The sequence below is a fragment of the Erithacus rubecula genome (assembly GCF_903797595.1).
Source record: "Erithacus rubecula genome assembly, chromosome: 14".
Taxonomy (NCBI): domain Eukaryota; kingdom Metazoa; phylum Chordata; class Aves; order Passeriformes; family Muscicapidae; genus Erithacus; species Erithacus rubecula.
Genome location: NC_136666.1, coordinates 2,741,814 through 2,766,230, shown reverse-complemented (window position 1 = coordinate 2,766,230; position 24,417 = coordinate 2,741,814). Strand labels below are relative to the sequence as shown.

The following is a 24,417-nucleotide window of genomic DNA, read 5'->3' as shown; positions in this document are numbered from 1 at the left end:
AATTCCCCATACACACATGGGTGACTTGGGAGACACTCAGTGGGCTGAACATTGTGGTAGATCAATTTGGGATCAGGAAAAGCTCAATGTGAGCTGTCTGTGTTCTCTGGGAGCCCCAAATTCTCCTGTGCCCTGGGGGCTGATTCTCCAGCATGGGCAGCAGAAAAGGGGGATTCTGTTCTCTGCCCTGCTCAGGTGAGACCACACCTGCAGAGGTGCTTCCAGCTCTGGGGCCAGTATTACAAGGATGTGGAACTGCTGAAGCAAGTCCAGAAGAGCCACAGAGGCTGGAGCCCCTCTGCTCTGGAGCCAGGCTGGAGAGCTGGGGGTGCTCACCTGGAGAGGAGAAGGCTCCAGGCAGACCTCAGAGCTCCTACCAGTGCCTAAAGGAGCTCCAGGAGAGCTGGAGATGGACTGGGGACAACAGCCTGGAAGGATAGGACAAGGGGGAACAGCTTCCCACTGACACAGGGCAGAGTTAGATGAGATATTGGAAAAAAATTCTTGGCTATGACGCTGGTGAGACCCTTGCACAGGGTGCCCAGAGAAGCTCCAAGCTCTATCCCTGGAAGTGTCCAAGGCCAGGTTGGACAGGGGTTTGAGCAACCTGGGCTAGTGGAAGGTGTGAAATCAGATGATCCTTAAGGTTCCTTCCAACCCACACCATCCTGTGATTCTGTGATCCTCACACTATCTTACATTCATTCCCACTGAAATGGTTTGTGTGCTTCTGTGAATTCCTGTGATTTCTGAGGACTTACACAGAAAGCATCAGAGTGTTCCTGCAACTGCCCTCTTCCTTACTCCTCCTTTGTGTCATTAGATGGATGCAAACATGGAGAATGAAGTGGAAAACCTCAAATAAGAACAGAAGAATATCTTTTGTGGGTGTGTTGAAGATCTAGCTGTTGTGTCCCTGCTGACAGGCAGGTTTGGGAAAGGACAGACCAACCACTCCCATTTCCATCCCCATCCCAGGCCAGAGGCTGCCTGCTGTTTATTTTTAGAGATGATTTCAAGCCTTGTCTCTGATATTGTAACTGCAGCTGATGACTGGAACATGCTGTGGTTATGCTTTTCAGAAACAGTCCCCAAGCACAGGCAGGAGCAAAGGAAACCAACACAAATCTTGTTAGAGATTTTCTCTCATTCCTGACTGCAGAGCCAGGCAGTTACAAGCATCTTCCTAAAAAGATTTCACTCAGAACCTTTGGATTTGGGTGCTGTGGTTAGAAAGTGTCATCTGTAACAAATCAAAAACAAAATAAAAGGGAAAAAAAACACTCTCTCTTCCTGAAATTAAACCCTTCCAGAAAACAAGGCTGCAGTTCTTGCTTCTCCTGTCAAGATGATGATGAAAGGAAACACATGGAACATGCCTTGGGGAAAGGTGCTCACACTGAGCCATCCTGAGCCCACCACAGAGCTACAGGAGAATGCAGCTACCAGGCACCCAAGTTTGAAGGGTCCACTGATGACAAAATGTGTTTTCTTCCACCTTGCTGGATTTCTCCAGCAGCTCCACATCCTATTGAAATTGGGGACCTCAGGGCTGAGGTAGCTCTGCAGGTGAGGTCTCACAAGAGCAGGGTAGAGGGGAAGATTCACCTCTCTCCCTGCTGCCCAGGTTATGGGGGAGATGGGGCTGCTGGCCCAACACCTGCTCCCCAGCAGCTGCCCTGCTGGAGGTATAACTCAGCCCCTTTCAGTTCCTCTGAATTTTCAGACATCCATTTTCCACTTACAATTCTGAACACACTTTCTGTTAAATACAGGGCATTATAGTGACACCCATCACATCAAACAACAGCTCTCCAGAATTAAAAAAAGGCAAGAATCAGGTCACTTGTTGACCAAGAAGTTGTCTCACATCTTTTATTTCCCTTCTGTTGCACAATTTCACATCAGATTTCTCCCAAAAGTGTGAATTAGCTTTCTAACCCTTAGGGTAGAATGTCCTTGATCACAAATGGCTTAAAATTATAAAGATCTGTTATAATAATGTCTATTAGCAAAGTCACTTGCTGAAGAAATATCAATTGTATTACTTAAATTAAGTTAATGAATTGAAAATATAATGGATTTTTTTTTTTCTTGGAGGAATGTAAACCAGGATTCATAAACAGCTCTACTTACCTTGATAATGAATATTTTCTCATAGGGTGAAGAATTGGAAAAAATTGCAGAGACTAGTGAAAAACAGACAAGTAGGTGCAGGACAGCAGCCTGATAAACAGAACAGATGGGATGGAAACCAGGCAGGGAGGCTTGTGGAGCTCAGCCACAGGCTTGTCTCCAGCATGATGGAAAGGGGATGGAACCACCAACCAAGATGGATTTGAGAGAGTTAAATGAGTGGATGAGTCAAGGCATACTGTAATGGCCTTAGATACATGCAGCAAGTGGAGAGGGAAAAACCTGAATTCCTTGGTTTATTTAGATAGAAGCAGGAAGACAGATGTGGCCCAGGAGGGCAGTTCCTTGCATGGATTAAGATGAAACTCAGATTACAAAAAGGATCAAGAGAAAGATTTTTAAGAACCCTCAAGTTCTCCATAAAGATGTGACTAAAGTGCTAAGCTTCTACATGTTTCCTACCAAACATCAGTCAAGTCACTTGATATTCAATGCATCTTCTTTCTTCTTTATTTTTTTTTCTTTTGAACACCTGAATTGTGTCTTGTGAAGCTTTTCTACCTCAGTATAACTGCAAAAATGCACATAATAATATATTTTAAAAAAGCCCAGAATCTGGAGTTGAGGGGCACTTTGGGAAGGACAACAGTATCCCACAGCATGTTATTTTGCTGACAGTAAAATTTAAAATTCCATTTTTCCCTTTTTCAGCTCTCTGCCTGCTGTATTTTACTTTATCAAGGAGAAGATGGCTGTGACTGCAGAGATGCTCAATGCTCAAGACAGATCTGAATGAAAACAGTCCAATCACCACTACTGCCACTGATGGCTCCATTGATCCCACAGTTTTCCAAGAGTCTTTTCCATTGCTAAAATAAATGGAATTCTCCATCTTGCTGTTACCAAACACTGCACTGTGATTTCTCTGGAAACCCATGAAGTGTGCTGGCTTCATTAATGCACCATCTTGCTCCTGATAAAGTCTTTGGCAGCTGTTTTGGCCAACAGCCCAAGACCTCAGCACACAGGTGCAGCCTTTCATGTTTGAGCAGTCTTTTCCCCTAAGTTTATCTACTAAAGCTTCTAAACCTCTGTGCTTGCCCAAACTGCACAGTAGTTTCAAACACTACATTAAAACACCATCCAGTGCTATAAAAGGAAAAATGGATGGTTCCAGGAGGCAGCTCCATGGCAGATGAGCCAGTGTGGCTCAGGAGATAAGAGGCAGCTGCCAGAGATGAATGCAAGCATTATTTATGGATGTGGTGCTGTTGATTGCCAGAGGTGCAGTCAGAGAGGATGGCAGCTCCCCTGCAGGGCCTCAAGCCAAGCCCATGTCTGCCATCAGTGCCACAGCCATGAGAGACAAAACAAAGTAGTCTTGATTTTTCTCTGCAAAACCAGATCTCCCCTTGACTGCCTCTCCTTCATTTCAGAAAGAGCTGTAGCTCCAACAACACAGGGATGTACTCAAATGTAAATACCATGGTCAGACACAACCTCTAAACAATAAACCATGAGTGACTGAACAATGGGAAAAGCTGATGGCACTTTATGCTTTGTAGGGTCTTCCTGAAAAACCACATGCTCATCCCATAATCCCTGTAACATCTCAAGGACAGGCACTGACTACACACCAAGAATCCCACCCTGGAGTTTGGCTCACAACTATTTATTTGCTCCTACCTATGGCCCTGCTTGAGCAGGTGCTGCTGCCACACACCTTGAATGCTCCTGAATAAAATAAAATAAAATGAAATCTGGGGAGAACTTGCTCAGCTGAAGATGAGGGCACATGTCCCTGTGAGGCTGGAGAGACTCTGGCACTGGTGCCCAGAGAAGCTGTGGCTGTCCCATTCCTGGTAGTGTCCAAGGCCAGACTATACAGTGCTTGGAGCAACTGGCCTAGTGGAGGATGTCACTGCTCATGGAATGAGATGAGCTTTAAGGTCCCTCCTAACTCAAACCCATCTGTGAATCCATGATGTCCATCCACAAGCTGTCCCCACTTTGCAGTACCTTCTACCCAAAGCATGCCAGAATAAAAGATGTAGTTTTATTGCAAAGATGAACAGAACCAGGAACAGTCAGTCTGGTATCAATTCATAACTGAGACAGAATGCTTCAAGCAAGCTGCCAAGTGTTCAAACCACCATTTCTGAAAAAAAGCCCCAAACCACAGGACTGTGTTTCCAATCAGTGCACAAGAAGAAGGCAGGAGCACACAGACAGCCAGGAATGTGACATCACTGCAAATCCAACAAAGGCTCCATGGGCTCTGGGGCTGCAGCTCGGGAAAGGGGAACAGAAAAGGCTTGGCTGGAAAATAAAACTCCAGTCTCAGCTACAAAGTGCCAAAGGGAAGGATCCCTTCAGGCCAACTCTGCCCATTCAAGACTATTAAGGGGATGACAGTTGTCATAGCAGAGTCAGACTCGAATCATGGAATGATCACACTCACTTTCCACCAAAAGCATTTCTGAGCAGAGTTGTACTCCACATACTCCAACACTGATGAAAGGGATGGGCAAATGTCAGCCCTTATGTCAAGCACAGAGAGTGAAACATTCCAGAATGCAGTAGATGAACATAGGAATCTCATCAAAGCTCAAAACCCATCCCAAACTTAAATCTCAAGCTTTTGACATGGAATCCCTGATGGTTTGGGCTGAAAGAGATCTTAAAGCTCATCTTGATGCATCCTCTATCATGGACAAGCCCCATCCAACCTGGCCTTGGACATTTCCAGGGGAGTAGTATCTACCACCTCTCTTGCAACCTGAAGGTAGATCCAACCTGCTCTTCTTGATGGTGTAAAGAAGCAAGAACATGTCAAAATGACATTATGCAATCCTTTTTCAAAGAGCCTGTGGAGCAGAGTCTTTTCCAGACAAACCCCATTGAAACTTTCAGTGTACCAAGCTATGAAAAAGCCCACAGGCATCTGAAGAATAAAATAGCTGCTGCATACATCAGGAAAGGCAGCTGCCCATGAACTACAGAAGTCATGGTGGGAGAGTCATGTCTGAAAAATCCTCAAACCCTCAATGGCTCCATCCATTGGAGCCAACTATAATGCTCCTTTGTTAAGTGTACAGGAATAGCCAGCCCACTGATTCCCAAGAGTCTAGTGAGTCATGAGTGGGGATTAGAAGACATCAGTAGTCTTTGTGAAGTCCCAAAATGTCAAATGAATCCCACCCTTCCTGATTCAGACAGATCTGAATTTAAGTCAGAGGAAGACAGGAGGTCTCTTACCAGAGGGAGGTTCAAGCTGGAGTATCTCAAATTCTGCTCTGTGAGCAGTGAACTCCTAGAGTGGGGTCACTGCTTAATAAAATTTGGTGGTCAGGATGCTAATTATGTAAGAAGGTGAACAAAAAGCATGGGAAGTGCTTATCTGAACACAATTCACAGCTTCTTCCAAAAGGATTTTGTCATGGAGATCACATCAACCACTCCCTAAGGAGTCTTGCACTCCTTAGTCTTCCCCCACAGCCACCACACTCTGATCTTTCCTTTCTTCTACTGATATTGGTGATAAATCCTTCTAAGGGGACACCTGAGATTTAGGAGCAGCCATATCACCAAAAACATTTGGGAAAGCACTTGAGAATCTCATGCAGAGCCACTCTAATTCTAAAGAGGTTTCTTCCAACTCAACCTTTGTTCCCAGCTGTGTCAATGCACTACAGATGTTGGGCAGCAGGCCAAGGGAGGGGATTTTGCCTGCCCTGCTCAGGTGAGACCCTGCAGAGCTGCCCCAGCCCTGGAGCCCAGCACAGGGAGGACATGGAGCTGCTGGAGAGAATCCAGAGGAGGCACCATGGTGATCAGAAGAATGGAGCAGCTCTGGTGTGAGGAAAGGCTGAGAGAACTGACATTGTTCAGCCTGGAGAAGAGAAGACTCCAGTGCCTAAAGGAGTCCAGAACAGCTGGAGAGGGACGTGGGATAAGGTCTGGAGGGACAGGACAAGAGGGAATGGCTTCAAACTGACAGAAAGAAGGAAAGGAGGATTAGATGGGATATTGGGAAGAAATTGTTCCCTGTGAGGGTGTTGAGGCCCTGGCACAGGTTGATCAGAGCAGCTGTGGCTGCCCCATCCCTGGAAGTGTCCAAGACCAGGTTGGACAGGGCTTGGAGCAACCTGGTCCAGTGCCAGGTGTCCCTGCCCATGGCAGGAACTTGGAACAAGATCATCTTTAGGGTTCCTTCCAACCCAGCCCACTCTATGATACTGTAATTCTAAAGACCCTCCAGCAGAAGGGTAGTTATACATCAGTTCTAAACTTTTCTAGCCATTTTTTCCTATGTCTGTGCCCAAAATGAAGAAAAAATTAGAAACACCACATTGATGAAATGCCCATCACAGACACAGTGAGAGCCCTTGTGTGCCCTTTGTTAGGGCACATCTCACCTTTGCACAAGGGCAACATTTCAATTCTAAGGATTGAAATTCAGGAACAGTTACTGAGCTTAAATGCACCCTCAGAGTAGAAGAAAAGACACTTTTTTTTTTCCCCTGGAAAAAGGGGTCAAAATATCTCCAGCTGACCTCAGTGACAACACTGCTTAGTTATTTGTGACACAGCAGGCTGCTCTTGAGGTGCTATTCAAGGTGCTGTAAATTCTCACACAACCCTACAACAAGAGGGAATGGAGGGACCAAGCTGGTGTGATGCTCAATGCTCCTAATCTGGGGGACACAAGATTAGAGGCAGAAGTAGACAAAACAAATAGTTCAGCAAAACAGAACTTATGAACTTTGAAGAATATAAGAGGAAAAATTTGTTTCTCTTTACCAGCCATAGAACAGAATGCAGAATTCCTGAAAATCCCCTTTGGATCCCATATAACTACACTGGAGTCTGAGAGAAGCTGATGGAGTTGTGGCTGTTCCAAAGCATCACACAAGGGCCCAGGTTGGGAGGGGTCTGAGGAAAAGCTACTGGGAATCTCCTGCAGAGATCTGCAGCTCCTGCCATACAAGAACATCACTAACACAGGCACTCAAGAAGGCAATAAAAATTTCCTGGAGTCTTGAGTCAGCACTCTGCTATGGAATCAGTGCTCCAGCTTAAGGAATGATGTCTGGAGATGAACACCTGCACCCACACACACTCCCAGCAATGCACAACTGTGCTTTGGACTACTCTCACACAACCACAAGCTATTAAAGCACTTACCAACCATCAGAATAAACTACAAACCTGCCTTCCAGGAATGGAGTAGGAGAAAAGTCAATAATTTCCTAGATTAGGACACCCATTAGCTTCTCCTGCATTATTCTGACATAAATAAATAAAAACTGAAAGAAACTCTGAGTGTGCACCTCAGAGTATTGAAAACCATTCCAAGAGTTGCCTTTTAATAAGAAACATCATGTACTGACCTCTGCCAGTTTGTATGGTAAGATCAGCTTCTCTCCCACTGTCACTGTCTTTCTGGTCACCAGGGCCTCAAAGAGCATCTCTTCTTTCACCTAAAACAAAAGTACAGATGTTGATTATTCTAGTGATCTTCTTTTTTTTTATTTTATTTAAAATCCAGTTTAAAACGCTAACACTTAAACATAAAGAAATTAAAATTCAGTGGAAACACATTTAAATTTCAAAATTTAATTTAAAAAATATTAAACTGCTTTTGCCAGCCCTTGCAGAGTTAAGTTCAATGGGTAAAAACAAGCCATTGGGAGGAGCCAACTCAGTACATAAATCCAGCATAGAAACCTAACACCAGGGTATTCAAAGGAACCTGATTTTCTGCATTCAGGCATCCCAGTTGTAGCAATTTCCCCTGGTTTCCTTATTTCCAGTGTGGCTACTCCCTCCCACACTTTCTCTTGGCAAAATAAGTCAACTTTCTGGGGTTGGAAGGATGAAATCATACAAATGACTCTAGAATAAGCCAAGCAGTGTCATCAGTTTGAGATATCCAAGTGGAGGAGGGTTTTTTCTCCTGCTTTTAAGGGTGGGGAGGAGTCAGAAGGAGGAAGAAACTCTTGGAAAAGCACCTGATATTTACTCTGCTATTAGCAGTGGATGTTTACTCCCTAAAGCCCCACTTCCTGGTGAGGTGACAGTTTCTAATCAGCTTTTACAGGTTTGCAGAACAAAACTCAGATTGTTCAGATTACTTTGTCATGTAAACACACTTCAGCAAAGAGGGAAATGGTGCTGACAAATTAAGTAGTACCTGCAACTGTTGGGGAAAAGCCACTTTCCCAAGCAGTTTCAAGGCCCTCTTACTTTGAGGAATTCAGAAGGTGTCCTCTCTCACACAACACATCAGTTAGACCTAAAGAATTTGAGTCATTGACTGATCTTCACTAAATTTCCAAGTCAAAAAAAGACATCATGGATCTGGGTGAAAATCTTGGAGGCCAGAATTAATGGATATGGATGATACAGAGAAGCTGCACTGAAGTCTCTGCAAACTGCTTATCCCACCTGAAGGACTCCATGCAGGCACCAGACCTCCTCTGGACATCTCCGTTCAAAATCCACATTTCTGAAGCCATCCAAGGCCATATTTTTATCACAGGGAAACCATTTATGATTTAATATGGAAAATGGGAAACATGGAGGTCTAACTGTACTCAATGATCTGAGAGTTCTCTTCCAACCAATTTTATATATGTACTTTGACTTCAGGAGTTAGTAGGAAGAGGAAATGTAAACAAGACAAGGGAAGGTCAGGAATCCCACAAACCATAGCAATAATGATGTCCTGCCAAAACTATCATGGGAGTCTCCCTGATAAAATCCAGGGAATTTTTATATAACCAACTCTTCCTGCACAAGAACTTGTCACTGTTGAAATCAGAATACATTAAGTCACCTGTAAATGATTGTCACCTGCCAGCAAGGTCTGTATGACTGGAAATGACATTTCAAGGTTCATTTCTTTAATGCTCAGCACTACTCAAGAGTTCCTACAATTCAATTTCACCTTCCAAAATCAAGGAAGGAAAAAAAAATAATCTCCTGGTTCATCCAGAGATCCACAGCACAATTTCACATTTGGTTTCTATTCCTCAACATTCACCAAAATATGTGATTTTGTAATTTTCAGCTCTGTGGATGCTTTTCCATCAGCTGCTCTCCCTCAACTGCACAACTTGGAACAAAGTGAGTTTCACACCATCCATTATCCCATTTCAAGGATGCTGCAAATCCACAGCCAGCATGCCATCTTTTTTTAATTACCCAAGGCAACAAGGCAGAGGGCTGTCAGATGGTTCATAATCAAAACAGTCCAAAGAAATATTCCTCAACAACATAAATACTTCCAAGTCCCAGATTTGTCAGCAAACACTGAGATTTTAAGCAATTTAAACAGCTCCCCACGCCATCCCTTACCATCCCCATCTCATGGTCACTCTGGTTCTTTCTCCCCCTGCTCTTTGCATGGAGGGAACCTGTGGATGTGCATCCTTCATCTCCTGACCTGGGGAGATCCCATTGAATCATCTTATTGTACAAAACCATTCTTGGCAAGGATGGGAATCCCTGCATCACCCCAGGCTGCAATTACCACCCAGTGGAGCTTGATCTCAATTCCTTCATTGCCTCTGATCAACACCAAGGGTGCAACCAAACCATCCTAATCTGCATTTTCAAGGTCACAGGGTGAAAGCAGCTGACTCCTGATACCAGGGAGGAGCCGCTGGAGCTTTCTAAAGACAAACTCAGCACATGCTGAGGACATAGAGATACTTACAGCTCCCTCTCATCCTAAACTTCCTGCTCCATTAAGTGTAAAACACTAAAATAGGGACACCCATTGGTGCAGCAAATAGGAGAGCACCATTCATTCCTTTACTTTGTGCCCTAGCAGTTTCACTCTGGGTCACATTTCATGGATTTTTGCTTCCTGGTGCTAAAGGGCATGGCCTGATCTCCCTCTTAAACATGGCCTGCAGGAGTTTAGATCTTAATTAAAGGGACAAAATGCAGATTTAAGACTTCATTGCCACAAGTGGGCCCAGAGAGGGCTGGAGGCCTCAAGCTCCATGAGCCAGTGAGGGATGACTGGCAGTGCCACAGCTGGCAATGGGAGCCAGCAAGGACTGGGCTGGAGCCAAGGCAGGCAGAGAGTGCTCCACCAGTAATTCTAGGGTATTCTGTTAGAGCAGCTGAAGAAAAATGAACCATTTCCCAGCTGGAGAGCAAGAAAATGTCAGGTTTTGTCTCTCCTTCCATATTGGAGAAAAGGATCTTGGTGCTGAGTGCTCACTCTAAAGATGCCTTGTGTGGAGTAACAGAAAATAAATTCATATTTCTATCAGGTCTTCTTCTTTTAAAAGAGCTGAATCTTTTCCTCAGACTTTCTTTCAAACAATCAGAGTTAGAAAGGATGCAAAGGAATGGCTGGAGCTATGTTAGGTAGGTTTAGGCTGGATATTGTGAAATGTTCTTCCCCCACAGGGTGGCTGGCACTGAACAGGCTCCCCAGGGAATGGTCATGCCAAGGCTGCCAAGCTCAGGGAGTGTTTGGACAACACTCCCAGGCACAGGCTGGGATTGTTGGAGTGTCTGTGCAGGACCTGTGTCTGTGAAGGACCTGAAGTTGCACTCAATGGTATTTGTGGATCCTTTCCAACTCAGCATATTCTATGATTCTCTGAAGTTTTCTTACTCTAATTCTGGCTCAAAATTTTGCATCCAATGATGATATCCCCACTATTGCACTTCCAACCCCAATCATTCTGTAATTCTACAAAACATCATCTGGAAAACAAATCCAGGAGAAAAAACTGGAAGGAAGCACTGTCTGCTTCATAATCCTCATCCCCTCCCCAATTAATTTCCAAGACATTTATCACAGGAGGAGCCCCAGTACCTGTGGGATTCTTCTGGGAAGCTGAAAGCCATTTTTTTAGTGGAAGAAGAACTTGAGCCCATAAATCTCCTGCAGAGGCCAACTTTAGACAAATCTGCACTGGGAGATCTGGCAAAACTAATTTGGGACAATTGATAACTTGTGCTTATTTGCATTGAGGTTAGGTAACCTAAACCTAAAAGCTGAATACAAAACTTCTCTACTGAGCAAAGACAGAATTTATCTCCTTCCTCAATGCTTCATCCATGGAAATAATTTCCCATTTTAGTAAACACACACAATTAAAATGTTCCTACTGCTCCAATGGAAAACAAAAAGTCTCTTTTAAGGTCAACTAGATAATCTCTAATATATTATTTTTGCTAATAAGCCCACAAATGAGCTTTTCCAAGCTTTTTTCCCCAGAAACACAAAGGTTTTACCCAGTTTTGCACAACCCTCTATGATTTCTGCCCAGGCCCTGGGATATTTGCAGTGCTTGCACAGGACTCCATGTCTGCTTGATTAATCAGGCACTCCCCAGCACAGCATTTCAGCAGAGTTTAAACAAAGGCCCTGAAAAACCTGCCAAAAGCATCACATAATCCACACGCTATGTCTATTCCTGAAAAAAAAAAAAAAATGGAATCGAGGTTTTACTGTAAATGAAACAATGATCTGCAGAGTCTGGCCAAAATCCTATATTGCAGTTTCCATAAATGCTGCCCTGGATGGTTTAATAAAGCAAAAACATCTTGGATGGGGTTGTTGATAGCTAAGAAAAAACAAATCCATTGAGGCCACCATCTCCTCCCAGATTCCTTCAAAAAAATCTATTAGCTTCATTTTATAGGGACACAAATCTCATGACACAGATGGAGGACAGTTGTGCACTGGTGTCGCATTGACTGAAATTCCCCCAGTTATCATTAGAGGTTCCAACACAAACCAACCAGCTCATGAGAATTCGAGCCAGATTCCCCTTTACAGTGGGAGAAGACCCAATTTTGCCTAAATTTTTAATTTCAGACAGGCTAGTGGTTCCCCTCCTGCCCTTGGAGGTTCCATCCCCTCTTGGCTGCTCTCAGAGATGGCCAACACAGCTCCAGGTGGATTTTCTCCTTCTCTTCTCCATGTCAAATGCTTGACTAAACAAATCCAATGAGTCATTTGAGTATAAAGATCAACCCAAAAGTTCCCCCAAGATAAGGAAGTATCAGATTACAGCTTCTTCCATCCCTTTGCTGCACTCCAGAAGGTCCCACCAAAAATCCGGTGACCATAGGAAAGGAAGTTCAACTTACTTTTATTCTGAGATGACTTTTCAGTTAATAGTGTCTAATGCCAAGATCTGGAGAGGGGATTAACAACTTTTTCAAGCCATTTCATAATTTTAGCAGCAATGGGAAAAGCAAAACTGTTCAGTGACCAGAAAGAAAAAAGAATGCAATAAAAATAATTACCCAATGAGTCAAAATACAAAGTGTTTAAATGTTTTTAGGTCTCTGGCTGAGTAGAACTCATTGTATTTAATGGGGAGAGTTGTAAGTAGCCAACTAATGAATAAAGAGTGGTGAGTGCTCTTTGCAATGATGTTGCATCTGTTTGAACCCTTTAGTTTTTCCTTTGGGTCAAACCTGAATAAGCAGCAACATCTGTTGAGGTCTGCAAAGAGAAACATGGCATTTTGTAAAGGGAAATCAAGTCTGAAAATGAGATTATTTTCTTTATTTCTGCTGATTTCAGTGGGTCTGTTGAAAGGTTTACACTTGGACGCAGCAAATACTTCCAGTTCCATGGATCAATTATCACCTAAATGCAACTTAAGGAACAAACACCACCACTTACCCAAACTCAGTGATGATTCAGATTCCACCTCAACACAGCAAGCATTGTCCCAGTCTAATTAACAAGCATTTTATGTTCTAGATGGTAATTTAACTCATAAAAAGAATTACCAAGATGAAGAGGAATCTATCCATTTGCTCAGCTACATCAGATGCTAGTGGTTTGGTTGTTCTGTTTTTTCTTTCAAATGGTGAAAAATAAATATACTTATTTATTTTTACATCTTGTTGACACTACCTGGGGGTGCTGTTCCAGCCCATGGCAATAAGGCACTGATGGATTGACATGGCTCAGCCAATGCCTCACTTCACATAATCATGTGTAAAAACCACCCCACAACCTCCCCACGTGCAGATGTTGCAAAAAGGGCTTGTTTGCAAAGGCAAAGACCCAAAGCCTGGAACTTTTTCAGATTTCTAAGTCACTCTCTTACTCAAAACTTTTTAAAAAAACAATTACTTAACTGACTTGGCCACATTTAATAGCGTAAAATCAACAACATTCTCCTCCCCACTCATATTTTCCTTCTGTTTATTTCTGCAATCTCCAAGGCCAAGATGCAAAGAGCATCCAGCTGCTAAGACCATATTTTACAGAAGCTTTCCCCTCCCTAAATTCAAAGCATTAATGAAGTGCTATGAAAATCCCTGAGAGCCAATTCCCAAGTTCTGGAGGTAGGGAGAAAACACAACAGTTATTCAATGGAATGAATGGGAAGAGCACCACTTATACACAAAAGGACAAATTGTCTTCTGATTCGACCATAAAATGAGCACAAATTCACCTTCCAGACCACCCAGGGAGCACAAAAGAATAAAGATAATTGTTGATAAATAAAAAATAATCAACTGCAAGAAAAACATTTCAATTGCAAGAGGTTTAGAGCGTTTCAAGTGAAGTGAGACAGCAAGGGGAGCTTCTGGCCACCTCAATCCATGTCAGGAGGTTTTTGAGATTAGCTTTTGAAGGCTGAAGGCCAGCAGGACAAGTTGGCTCATTAAAGATTTTTCTCATGAAAAGAAGTACCACAGCTTCATAGCTTGCTTGAGCTGACAGAGCAAATCTCCTAAGAACTTATTTAATGCTTTTGCACTGATTTACAGAGCTGGACATGGCCTGGGCCAGCTGGGCAGGGACCTACAAACCCTTCCCAAGGGACGCCAGCACAGCAGTGGCTCACAGAGGCCAAGGCATCAGGTCCTAAACAGCAGATAATCAACAGATGCACCAGAGAACTCCTTAACAGGCCCACAAATAGGGACTAGAGGGATGAGATAGATTTCTACCATCTCAAACCCAGCCCTTGTGGAATCTGGCAGGTAATAACAGACCAAAAACAAACAGTGAGGGAGCTCAGTCCATCCTACAGCCTGCATGGAACCAAAACATGGGGCAATGGTTGTACAACTGCTCAAGTTCCTCAGACAGACTTTGGAACAGATTTGAAGAGCACCAGCTGATGGCTGGCAATGGAAGACATTGCTGTGCTGAACAGCAGGTTTGCTTTGCATTTAGACCCTGCAACCTTTCACATTTAATCACAGAAACAGAATTTTCAGTCAATGAAACCTGAAGATGAAGTGTGGGGCCAAAAACCCTACATTAAAAACCACTTAAAGAAAGTTCCTGTACCATTTCCCTGGCAAACGTAACAGCCCATAAGAAAGAAAACACACAAGAACATACTCTTTGTTAATAAACTGGAAATAAATTGTGCACATTTTGTGTCCTAAATCAAGGGCAGCTTGTTTGGGGTGAAAGTTTCAGGAGGGAAAGCAGAGCCTTACCTCCAGCAGCTCTGACACAATGGGGAGTATCTCAGGGTTACAGATGTCAATGGAGTCATCTCTGTAGGTTTTCTTCTTGTACCTGATGTTCCCCAGGTGCAGGATCGCCGAAAGCAGGGAGAAAATCCTAAACAGAGAAAATCCATTTTCACTCAGGTTTTCATTAATTGAATAGAGAAGCAAATTTTACCCCCAAGGTCCATGTCTCTCTTTGGCTCATTCTTCTAATTTTCAATCCAAAGCATCCACTTTGCCTCATGTCAAAAAGCTTTTCATTTAGTCAAGTACCAAACTTGCATCTGTGCAGTTGCCTTGAAAATTCTTTAACACATCAAACCCACAGTTACAAAATTACAGTCCATGTTTTAAGAAAAATAGAAATCCTCCAGTAATCTTGATATCCAGATTAAATATTTATCATATAATTGCCTAAATTAAGGGGTAGTATGGGCATGCCATGCAGGTGATCCCTCTTAGTCCCCTGAGACACATGTTTTTGTCATCTTTTTGGATCTAGTCCCAGTAAGAAACAAAAGACTGTACAAAACAGCATGAATGCTTTTATAATATCTAAGCAACTAAGGCAAAGAAAAGATGTTACACTTCAAGTAAATTTATCCAACCAATGTTTCCAACCAATTTTGGGAATTTGGTCATTTTTAAGTTATCTCCCCTCTGAAAAAAATAGGACCAGACACTCAAAGAATATCCTAAGTTGGAAGGGATCCACAAGGTTCATCAAGCCCAGCTCCTGAGCCATGGCTGACTTCAGCTATAAACCCTGTATGTCCATATTTCTATACTCCCCTGGGAGCTAAAAATGAATAAACCCAAATGTGATCCCTAACTAGGCACCAGCTTTTCTGGACAATACTCCTTCACCTCTTCAAGCCCTCCCTTATCTCCAAAACAGGAATACCGATTCCTTGTTGTGAATTTCAGGACGCAATTTTATAAAAAATTTCTCTTCTCTGTTTCCACAAAGGTAAAACCCCATGTTCTGCTATAAAGAAATTACTTTTTAAAGTACAGTAGTATTCAAAACATCTTTCCTATATCTCAGCTGAAGGTGGTTTCTTATTTGTGCTGCAGTTGTATAATGCCAAGCAAAACAAATCTGCTTGTGTAGTGAAGAATCCACTTTATTTCTGACATGCAAAATTTACCAGGAGCAACTTGTGTGCCAAGAAAAATCATTGCACAGTAAATCAGAAGTGAGAATTTACTGCATCACCCGACCCTGCTCAGTCCTGACACTTTCTGATTGCTTTGCTCAGGCAATTAAACCCCTCAACAGGCTTTAGATAAACCTCGTCCTGAAAACTGATAAAGCAGCCCCTGTCACAGAACATATTCACACAAGTCTGGATCCTTGGGTTTATCCACATGCGTGGGAAAAAAAAAAAAAAAGCAGTTTTAATTTCATAATTGATTTGTTACAAGTGAGGGATAAAAAGGACGAGCTTCTAAAATTTCTCAGCTGTGTGAAAATATCTTTGAGGCAATTTTTTATGTCAAGTTCTTTCCAACCTACTTAAGCCTTTCAAGCCAAAAATCAACACAGGAAGGATTATTTTGTGGGTTTGGTTGGAAATGACCCTTATGAACCCTCTAATTCCATGGTGTCAGTGGTGTTGCAACCGAGTTTTCAAACCCAGCATGTCCAGTGAATTAGTGAAAAAGGCCAGTTGGAAATGATCTACAGGCCTAGAATTGCATGCAAAGGGTTAAGTTTGATGAGGGATAATGAGGACTTCTGATTAAACCAAGCTCTAGATTCATGACATGCAGAGTGAGGCGTGATTATTCATGAACACTCGAGAAACACTTCAAGATGTCAACTTCTGCCAACGCTCCATTTGCATGAAGAGAATCGCTAAGAACAGCAATGATCATGGAATCACGGAATGGTTGGGGTTGGAAGGGACCTTAAACTCATCTGGGTCCATCCTGCCAGGGGCAGGGTCACCTTCCACTAGACCAGACTGCTGTAAGCCCAGCCCAACCTGCTGTGAGACAGGGATGGGGCAGTGTCTTGGGTTGCAGTACAGGATGTGCCAGCAATGTGTGTTCTGTCCCCATCTATGGGTGGGGCAGTGCCCCTGATCTCCTGGCACATATTCTCTGCTAATGGGCCAGCTTTAAACCAGCTGGGGCAATCATCTTTATCTTTCCACAGCCCATCCTCCCTCCAGGAGATATCATCTGCTGCTGCCCCATTCAGCCCCACTGTGGGACTGATCAAATTCCATCATCCCACTGGCAGATGCTCCAGCCAGGGCAGGAGCCAAGCCTTTCCTACCCAGAGAAAAACTGAGATTTGGGACACCAAGGCACCTTCTTTCCACTGCATTCCAGAGGAAAGCCAGACCTTTCCACATCATCCCTGCACCTTCAGAGGAAACTGCACCTTCTCCAGGAGCACTGCTCCAGCTGAACCACATCTGCCACTGCAGGAGGATGCAGCCACCATTGAATGGGGCTGCTGCCACCACCCTGACTGACTGACGGGTGTCAGCTTGGATTCTGACTCTGGCAGGGTTTGGGATTGTTCTTTGTAATACTGCATTTCTATTTTAATTTTCCTAGTAAAGAACTTTTATTCCTAATTCCCATATCTTTGCCTGAGAGCCCCTTAATTTCAAAATTACAATAATAATTTGGAGAGAGGGTGTTTACATTCTCCATTTCAAAAAGAAGCTCCTGCTTTTATTGGCACACCTGTCCTTCAAACCAGGACAGGGAGCCACAGTGCCTCTGGACAATGTCCTGCCAGGGGAGGTGACATTAACCAGGATACTCTCCAAGCTATTAAAATGGAAAATAAACTCACTGTCTGCGTGTCTTGGGCAGAAACCCCACCATCTCCATGGCGAGCTGCAGCCGCTCAAAGTCGTGCTTCAGATCCTCCCCTTCCACGGAGAAACAATCCTGTTGGATCAAACACACAGAGGAAGCACTGACACAAATTAACACCAGATCAGCTCCAGATGGCCAAGTCAGTGCTCTGTAAATATCACTGAGTGATCTCCAGGTCTTTTATCAGCAACATTTCCAACCTGGCACTGGAAATACAACATTTTTGGCTAATGTTTTCTGGAAATACATCCTTGTTTCCCAGGTTTAACCTCTAAGGAAAGAGGTGAGTCACCCCATTCCAACAGGATGGTGAGAGTTGGTCAGTGTGGAACACCTCATACACAAAAAGGATGGGAAATAACAACAAGATGAAATCTGTTCCATCTTTACAGGCAGTTTATTCCACATTCAGTCCTATAATTAAAGAGGGAAATTCCGTTTTTAAATAGAATTAGATAACTTCATGTAAATGATCAATGCATTAAATCCTGTGTGGGAAAGGCAAAGCTTAAAATATTTTTTTTCAGTAACTTTATTTGAACTATCAAGAAGTTATTTCAAAACTGGGAGAATTTGAAATCCAGGATGTTTTATTTCTTGGAGGCTTGTGTGCCTGAACAGTTTAGTTTTTCCTTGATATCAGTTACTGATGTTCAGAAAATTCCAGTGACATTCCAGACCCAACCAAAATTGTCCTGCACCAATATTTAGGGAACAGAAATGCTCTTTAAATTAACATATAGATCATTAATGCCAAATTTATCCTGCTTTGGCTCACTGCAATCCTCCCATGGATTATTTATTCTTCTCTCTGTCTTCCTAGCCTATATTTAATATTCTATCCATTGCTGCCTAGAAAACCTACCTCTCTATGATTCAGAATTAGATTATTGTGTATCACACAATATCATGATTTTTTAAACCTCAGAGTATTTTACTAACACTTAAATCAAGACTTTCTACAAGTAATTAGAGACTTTCAAAAAGTTAATCCAAGTGTAAATAAATATAAATAATAATTCTATTAAAATTTCATTAAAATAATACAAATAAAAAATTGTAGCTGCAGTTGGAATTAATTAAACATAGTTTAATTTGATCATTTAATTTGATCAATAGCACACAGTTTATTTTGATCATTTCCTGAGCATCATATTTATCACACAAGCAAGTGTGCAAAAATTTTGCACAAATAATTAGGAAAGTCTGCATTAAATAGGGTTATGTAAATCATTGAAAAGCCACTTTTACCCACTGATAGTACAGAAAATTAATCATAAATACAGAATGTACAGAATGAAGTTATTTTATAATATCAGCTTTGTGGTTTACAGCTTTTAAAGCCTCACCACCATATCAACAAACTTCTTCATCCCACTCCAGAGCATTATTGCAGCCACAGTTATAATTAGAGTGGAAAACCTTTATTTAAGATACTTATTTATTTGTATTATTTATATATTTAAATGTTGATATTATTATTATTATTTATTATATTGTTTACATATTTTAAATATTTATTGCAACATAAGAGACTTGCACACAACTGCACTAAAAGCCAGAGAAGTGCAATTGGACAAGAAAATCGAAATTTTTTTATCAATTGTCCCCAGGGACAAGTTAATGCTCCATGGGCAAAGTGAATTTGGAGCTGTTGAACAGTAAAACCATTTAAAACCATGCACGGCATCGATGAAGGCAGGGATTGAAATTCCAGGAGAAAATACCAGCTTGTTTTAGGAAACAGTCAGGGATGTCACAGCACTGATTATTCACACCACCAAACCTCAGGGTAAGACCTTGTCCCTCCTGAGCTCCAACTCTGGCTTCCTTAAAGTGACAACTCAGCACAACTTCCCACCCTTGCTCTGGCAGGAGCTGGAGCTGGCAGGACAACAGCACGCCCACAAATCCTGCAAATGAGGCTGGCTTCAAGCTTTTTTTAAAGACACCAAGTGGTGCTTTTAGTGGCACTCCACATTCCAGGAGACATTTTCATTTTCTGGCATCATTCCTTCAAAATTAAGTCATGAGTCAACAGCAAAATACCCCGGACAGCTCCGAAGTAGCACAATCTACGCCGAAGGCAATTTAATTAACGATTTACATAACAATTGCCCGCTCATTAATCCGCATGGAGAGACTTTTAGCAAATTCTCTGCTTAAAAGCAGATGCTCTCTGCAGTGTTCCAGCACAGCACCGCTTCCTAATGGATGATAAATGAAGGATAATTATAAAATAGAGGAGTGTCCTTGATATTAGAGCAGACAAGCATCACAAAGTCCATCCCCACAGACCTAACTTGCTGTTAATATCCTGCTAGAGCAATTAGTTTCCCAGCAAAAGTTTTCCATGGAAAATTTAAAGAGGATAAAACAGAGTTTCTTTATAAACTTGGTGTCTGTAGCAGGTTGAGTCCATGGGTATAGGGAGAAACCCAGGGCAGGCTTAAGAGTGAATCATCAACTGAAGCTAAGATGTGATTTACCAGGACTGTCACAGAAAATTATAATAAATAAAATTATCCTAAATAAATTAGCAAATAAACAGCCAAGTGGTAATGGCACGTGGTTTTCTTGGGCAGAGTAAGGACACAGACATGGCAGCCCCCAGGCTGGCAGGGTGTTCTTGGCCATGCCAGGAGAAGGTACTAAATTTCAGAGTTGTTTGAATTTGAGTTCCTTCAGCAAATTGTCTCAACCCATTCCCAAAGCAATTAAGGGCTTTCCAACTTCCAAAGTGTATTAAGGTCTAGAACAGCATCTGCTCATCATTCCCTGCTCCTGCACAACCCTAAGGATGCTGATGGATGAAGGATGCCAATCCAATATCCAATATTTTTCACCTTGTGAGGGCAGTTCCCTCCTCCCCTCCTAAAGATTTGCAGGGAAATGTTGCTGTTAAGACGCTTGTTTAACCTGAGTGAATCCAGCTCCATCCCACATCACCTCTTACTCTTCCAGATGAATCAGCCAGACTTTGGTAATCATCAAGCACATGGGAAAACTAGCAGGAAGGACAAGCAGCTGATGCCAAACATGCTTGCACATGCAGGACACACCCACGGGGAGCACCATGAGACACACAGACACCCAGAGCACGGCGCTGGCGCAGGAGGAGCCGGGGAAGGGGGAGAAGCTTCACCATCCCCTTTTTTGGGGCCATCCATTTGGAAAGGATGATCATGTCAGCAGAAGTATTTTAGGAGAAGGAATTGTTTTTGCACTCTGAACAATATCAGGATTTGATTTGCTCACAGATGGCTGGAGAGATGCTTTTTGAATTTGTCTGTTTTTTCCTGGAAGCTGGAGAGCAGATACACCACTACAACCAGCATGAACTGATGTATCTCTTGGGGCTTCAAGACACTGATTTGCTGTTTTATTGGAATGGAATTTCAATTTTCACATTGCTGCCACATCCCAATTTCCATAAATCATCACATATTCCATCAGGAAGGAATGAAAACCCCCTTAGTTTTCTAAAACCATGATAACTGTAGAGAGCTGACCATCTCCAACTGCTGAAGAAGCTTTCCAGATGGAAGGAACCATAAAAGGGCAAGGGAAAAAAAACCCTTTACAAGCAACACCACTGCAGGGCAAAGGGTGGTTAATGGGTTAAACTTAATTGGATTTGGCTTTCTTTGTGTCCCTACAACACTCAAGTGAGAGCAGCCCTGCACCAGCAACATGGAAGAGGCAGGTTCTGGTACTGACCGGCTCCGAGTCATAGTAATAATCATCCCAGCTCTGTCTGAGGGGTTTCTTTGTCATCTGAAAGCAAGGCAGAGTGGGTTAAGTGGTGTTCCCACCCCAAATCACCACGATGACCTGCTCCCTAACCAGGAAAATAACTGTTGTTATTCTGCAGAGTCATGTCATTCCCTAGTTTTATTTGTTTTAAGGGAAGATTTATGATGCTTTTGCATTCTTGGTGCTGGTTCCTGCTCACAGTGCATCAGCAAGGCCCTCTCAGCAATAATCCTAATGGATACTAAAACCTTTTCTTCTCTTACTGAGCTGGGGAAACCCTTGGTTTATGTGCAGCTGAAGAGCCACTGATGCCAAAATCCACCGAAGAACAGATTTCATTTGTTTCTACTCTCAACCTCTGCTCCAGACAAACAGTGGTGCAGAAAAAGTGAGATTCTCCAAGCAACACTCCAAAGGTTTTTAGGAAATTGTGTCTTTTTCCAATCAGACAGAAATGGAGTTGAGAGAAGTCAAAGCATGTTAAAGCTGAAAATAAGGATCTAAACCTGCAAATGACTGATTTCAAAATGGATGGAAATTAACAACCAGCACAGAAAATGTTCAGTGAGCTGCAGAGTGTGCAGCAGTGGGTGCACCTGCCACTGGGAGAGATGGAAAAGTCCCCCATACTCAGGGGATAGTTTTAGCAAATTTGCACTAAAAAAAAAATTTTTTTTTTTTTTTCAATCTGCTCCCTGCATTTACAAAGCAGATTTTGGAAAAGTATCTGAATAGATTATTTCCCATCTGCAAAGCAAACTCCCCATTTCTTTTGCATAACACAAGAGGTGAGGAACCTGGGAGGAGGAAAGTAAAGCCTGACTCAGGACTGAGTCACTCCTTCATTTCAGGGGCTTGGTTCAATATTTTATGGCTTCTCTATATGAATATTTAATTTTCAGTAAAGCACTGCAGTTCATGTCTGAGCTGGTTCTTTTTCCTTTTAAAAAGGCAAGGTCTTCTCCAGGACACACTTAAGAAGAGACTGCAAATGTTCAAGGGCCATTTTATAATTTTTCTCTTAAATGTTTCCCAAGTTTCTTGTTCCATTTTTCTACTATCTCTTTTTTTTTTTTTATTTTTCTCCTTCTTTTTCCTGCAGGGCAGGGAAGAGTTGCTACTGCACTGTCAGATGGTTTTCATGTGAAACCATGCACAGACCACATCTAAAGACACTGTTTTCCCATAATTGTCAGTGTTAAAACACTAATTCTAATTATTAAAAAATTATTTTAAAACCTCCCCAAAAACTCAGAATGACACTGCTGTCTGTATATTGTGTTCAGGGAAGCCCAGAGTTTGCTTCCCTGGACTGGACTGATCTTAGCAGCCTTATCAGCTTACTTGCCCCACAGGACCTTAATTTATATTAAAATAAACATTTCACCCTAAATCATACTATTCCTACTGGTTCCTCACACTATGTGCCATTGGAGTTCTAATTTTCCTTTATATATAAATGTTCTCAAACTGCTGTGTAAAAAAAAAGGACTGTAATTAAAAGCAGTGTTTTCAACTAACAGAAAGTGACAGGATGGCCCAACAAAACCTGAGAATCTGACAAAATATTCCATCTTGGCATCTTCCCACTGCAAAACCATGGCACAGATGGTGCTGGAGATAACACCACATTCTCCAACCAACACCTGAGGCACAGAGACTCCAGAAAAGAGCCCCCAGCCCTTGGAGTGCTCCTCACTTGGGAATATTTCCCAATCCTGTGATGGATGTGTGGGAGTCGTTAATATGCAATGGATTTTTGGTGTTGATTGCTGCTTTAAAAACATCCTTAAAAAGTCCCTGGTAATTGAGAGCTATTCCTGAGTGAAGTTATATTTCTAACAAGACTAAAGGCTATTTGGGTTGGGCTGTGGGTCCAAGTTTCACTCCAGTATAGGGGTGAAGAAATCACTCTTTATTGCTCCTCGTGTTTCAGCACCAAGAAAATTGCAATTGGTTAAAATCAACATGTAACTTAACTCCTCTTCCACATATTCCACCTCTTTCTGGCCTTTTTGAAGTCCCTCCTTGCAAGAGTCACTGGATAACTGCCTAGATACCTGAAGAAATCAGTTTATTATAAAACTACCATCATATAAACCATGTTTATTTGGCAGTTGGTAACACCCCTCCATCATTAATTCCCAGATTTTCAATGGCTGCTGTGGTTTTAGTTATATTAGACTTGTTCTATTGTTAAATTCAAAGGGTAATGCTAAAAGCCAGCCAGAAGCTACAGAATTAGGACTTCCTCATGCAAGATGTTATATCCCAGTATGCCACGTTTTCCCCTTTTCTCCTGCTCAGGAGACAGATAGCAATGAGTAAATGACATTCACACAGAGAGCAGGAAATTCTGACTGTTTCTTCCCCCAGCAATCAAAACCTCAATATATTAACATATCCCAGGTACAGAAAACACTGATTATTTTTTTCCCTGAAACACTAACAGGTGTTCAGATTGCTAATGCAGAATTATTCCAACGATGGAAGGCTTCTTATAAACCATTAAAACCAACTTTTACTACTCCACACCTTCAAAAAAACCCCACTTTTACTACTCCACATCTCTTCTTTATGAGCATTAAATATCAGCAGAAGAAAAGGCAAGACCATGTGTTGTATTCCTGTATAGTACTCCCACCTGGTTAAGGTAATGATATTCCTCTGGCTGCTTCAGGTGAAATGCTGATCTCTCCTCCTCGCTTGCTCCTGCCAGGAGGTAATAAAATACATGGTAGTTCCTGGTGACAAATGAAAAACAAAAGCTGTTAGACTCAAAAATGAGCAGCAGCACTGAGCAGAGGCACTTGGAAACCTCTCAACCTGATTTTCCAGCTCTCAAGGTCGGGTCTGACACTGTTTAGAGCTGGCCTGTACCTGCTGTGCAGGGATGGAACAGATATTTCAATTATGTCATGGAGAATGAGATCACTCTTCTCCTTCCAAGGAAAGCCACTGCCCCAGAATCTACCAGAAGAATTTCTAGCTGGGATGATCAGGTTTTCCTTCAGACCCATGCACAATGCCTACATACTTCACTGAGCCCCATCATAACCATTCAGGTGGGAAAAGAGCTCCCAGACCATCGAGTCACACCTGTGCCCAAACCCCACCTTCTTCCCAGCCCAGGGCACTGAGTGCCACGTTCAGGAATTCCTTAGACACCTCAGGGATGGGGACTCCAAAGATCCCTGGGCAGCCCCT

At 42.5% G+C, this 24,417-nt stretch overlaps 1 protein-coding gene across 13 annotated transcripts in view; it reads right to left on the bottom strand.

The window, feature by feature from the left end:
• Positions 1-24,417, bottom strand: part of MYO9A (myosin IXA) — a 164,032-nt gene that overhangs the window by 76,423 nt on the left and 63,192 nt on the right. For 12 of the 13 annotated variants that reach the window (XM_079317799.1, XM_079317793.1, XM_079317802.1 and 9 more), the window contains exons 5-9: positions 23,855-23,954; positions 21,175-21,231; positions 17,429-17,526; positions 14,596-14,722; positions 7,530-7,619 (exon numbers count right to left, since the gene is read on the bottom strand). In XM_079317799.1, coding sequence (XP_079173925.1) covers positions 7,530-7,619; positions 14,596-14,722; positions 17,429-17,526; positions 21,175-21,231; positions 23,855-23,954 — 472 coding nt within the window. The remainder of the gene's footprint in view (positions 1-7,529; positions 7,620-14,595; positions 14,723-17,428; positions 17,527-21,174; positions 21,232-23,854; positions 23,955-24,417) is intronic. The other variant, XM_079317805.1, reaches the window with a different exon arrangement.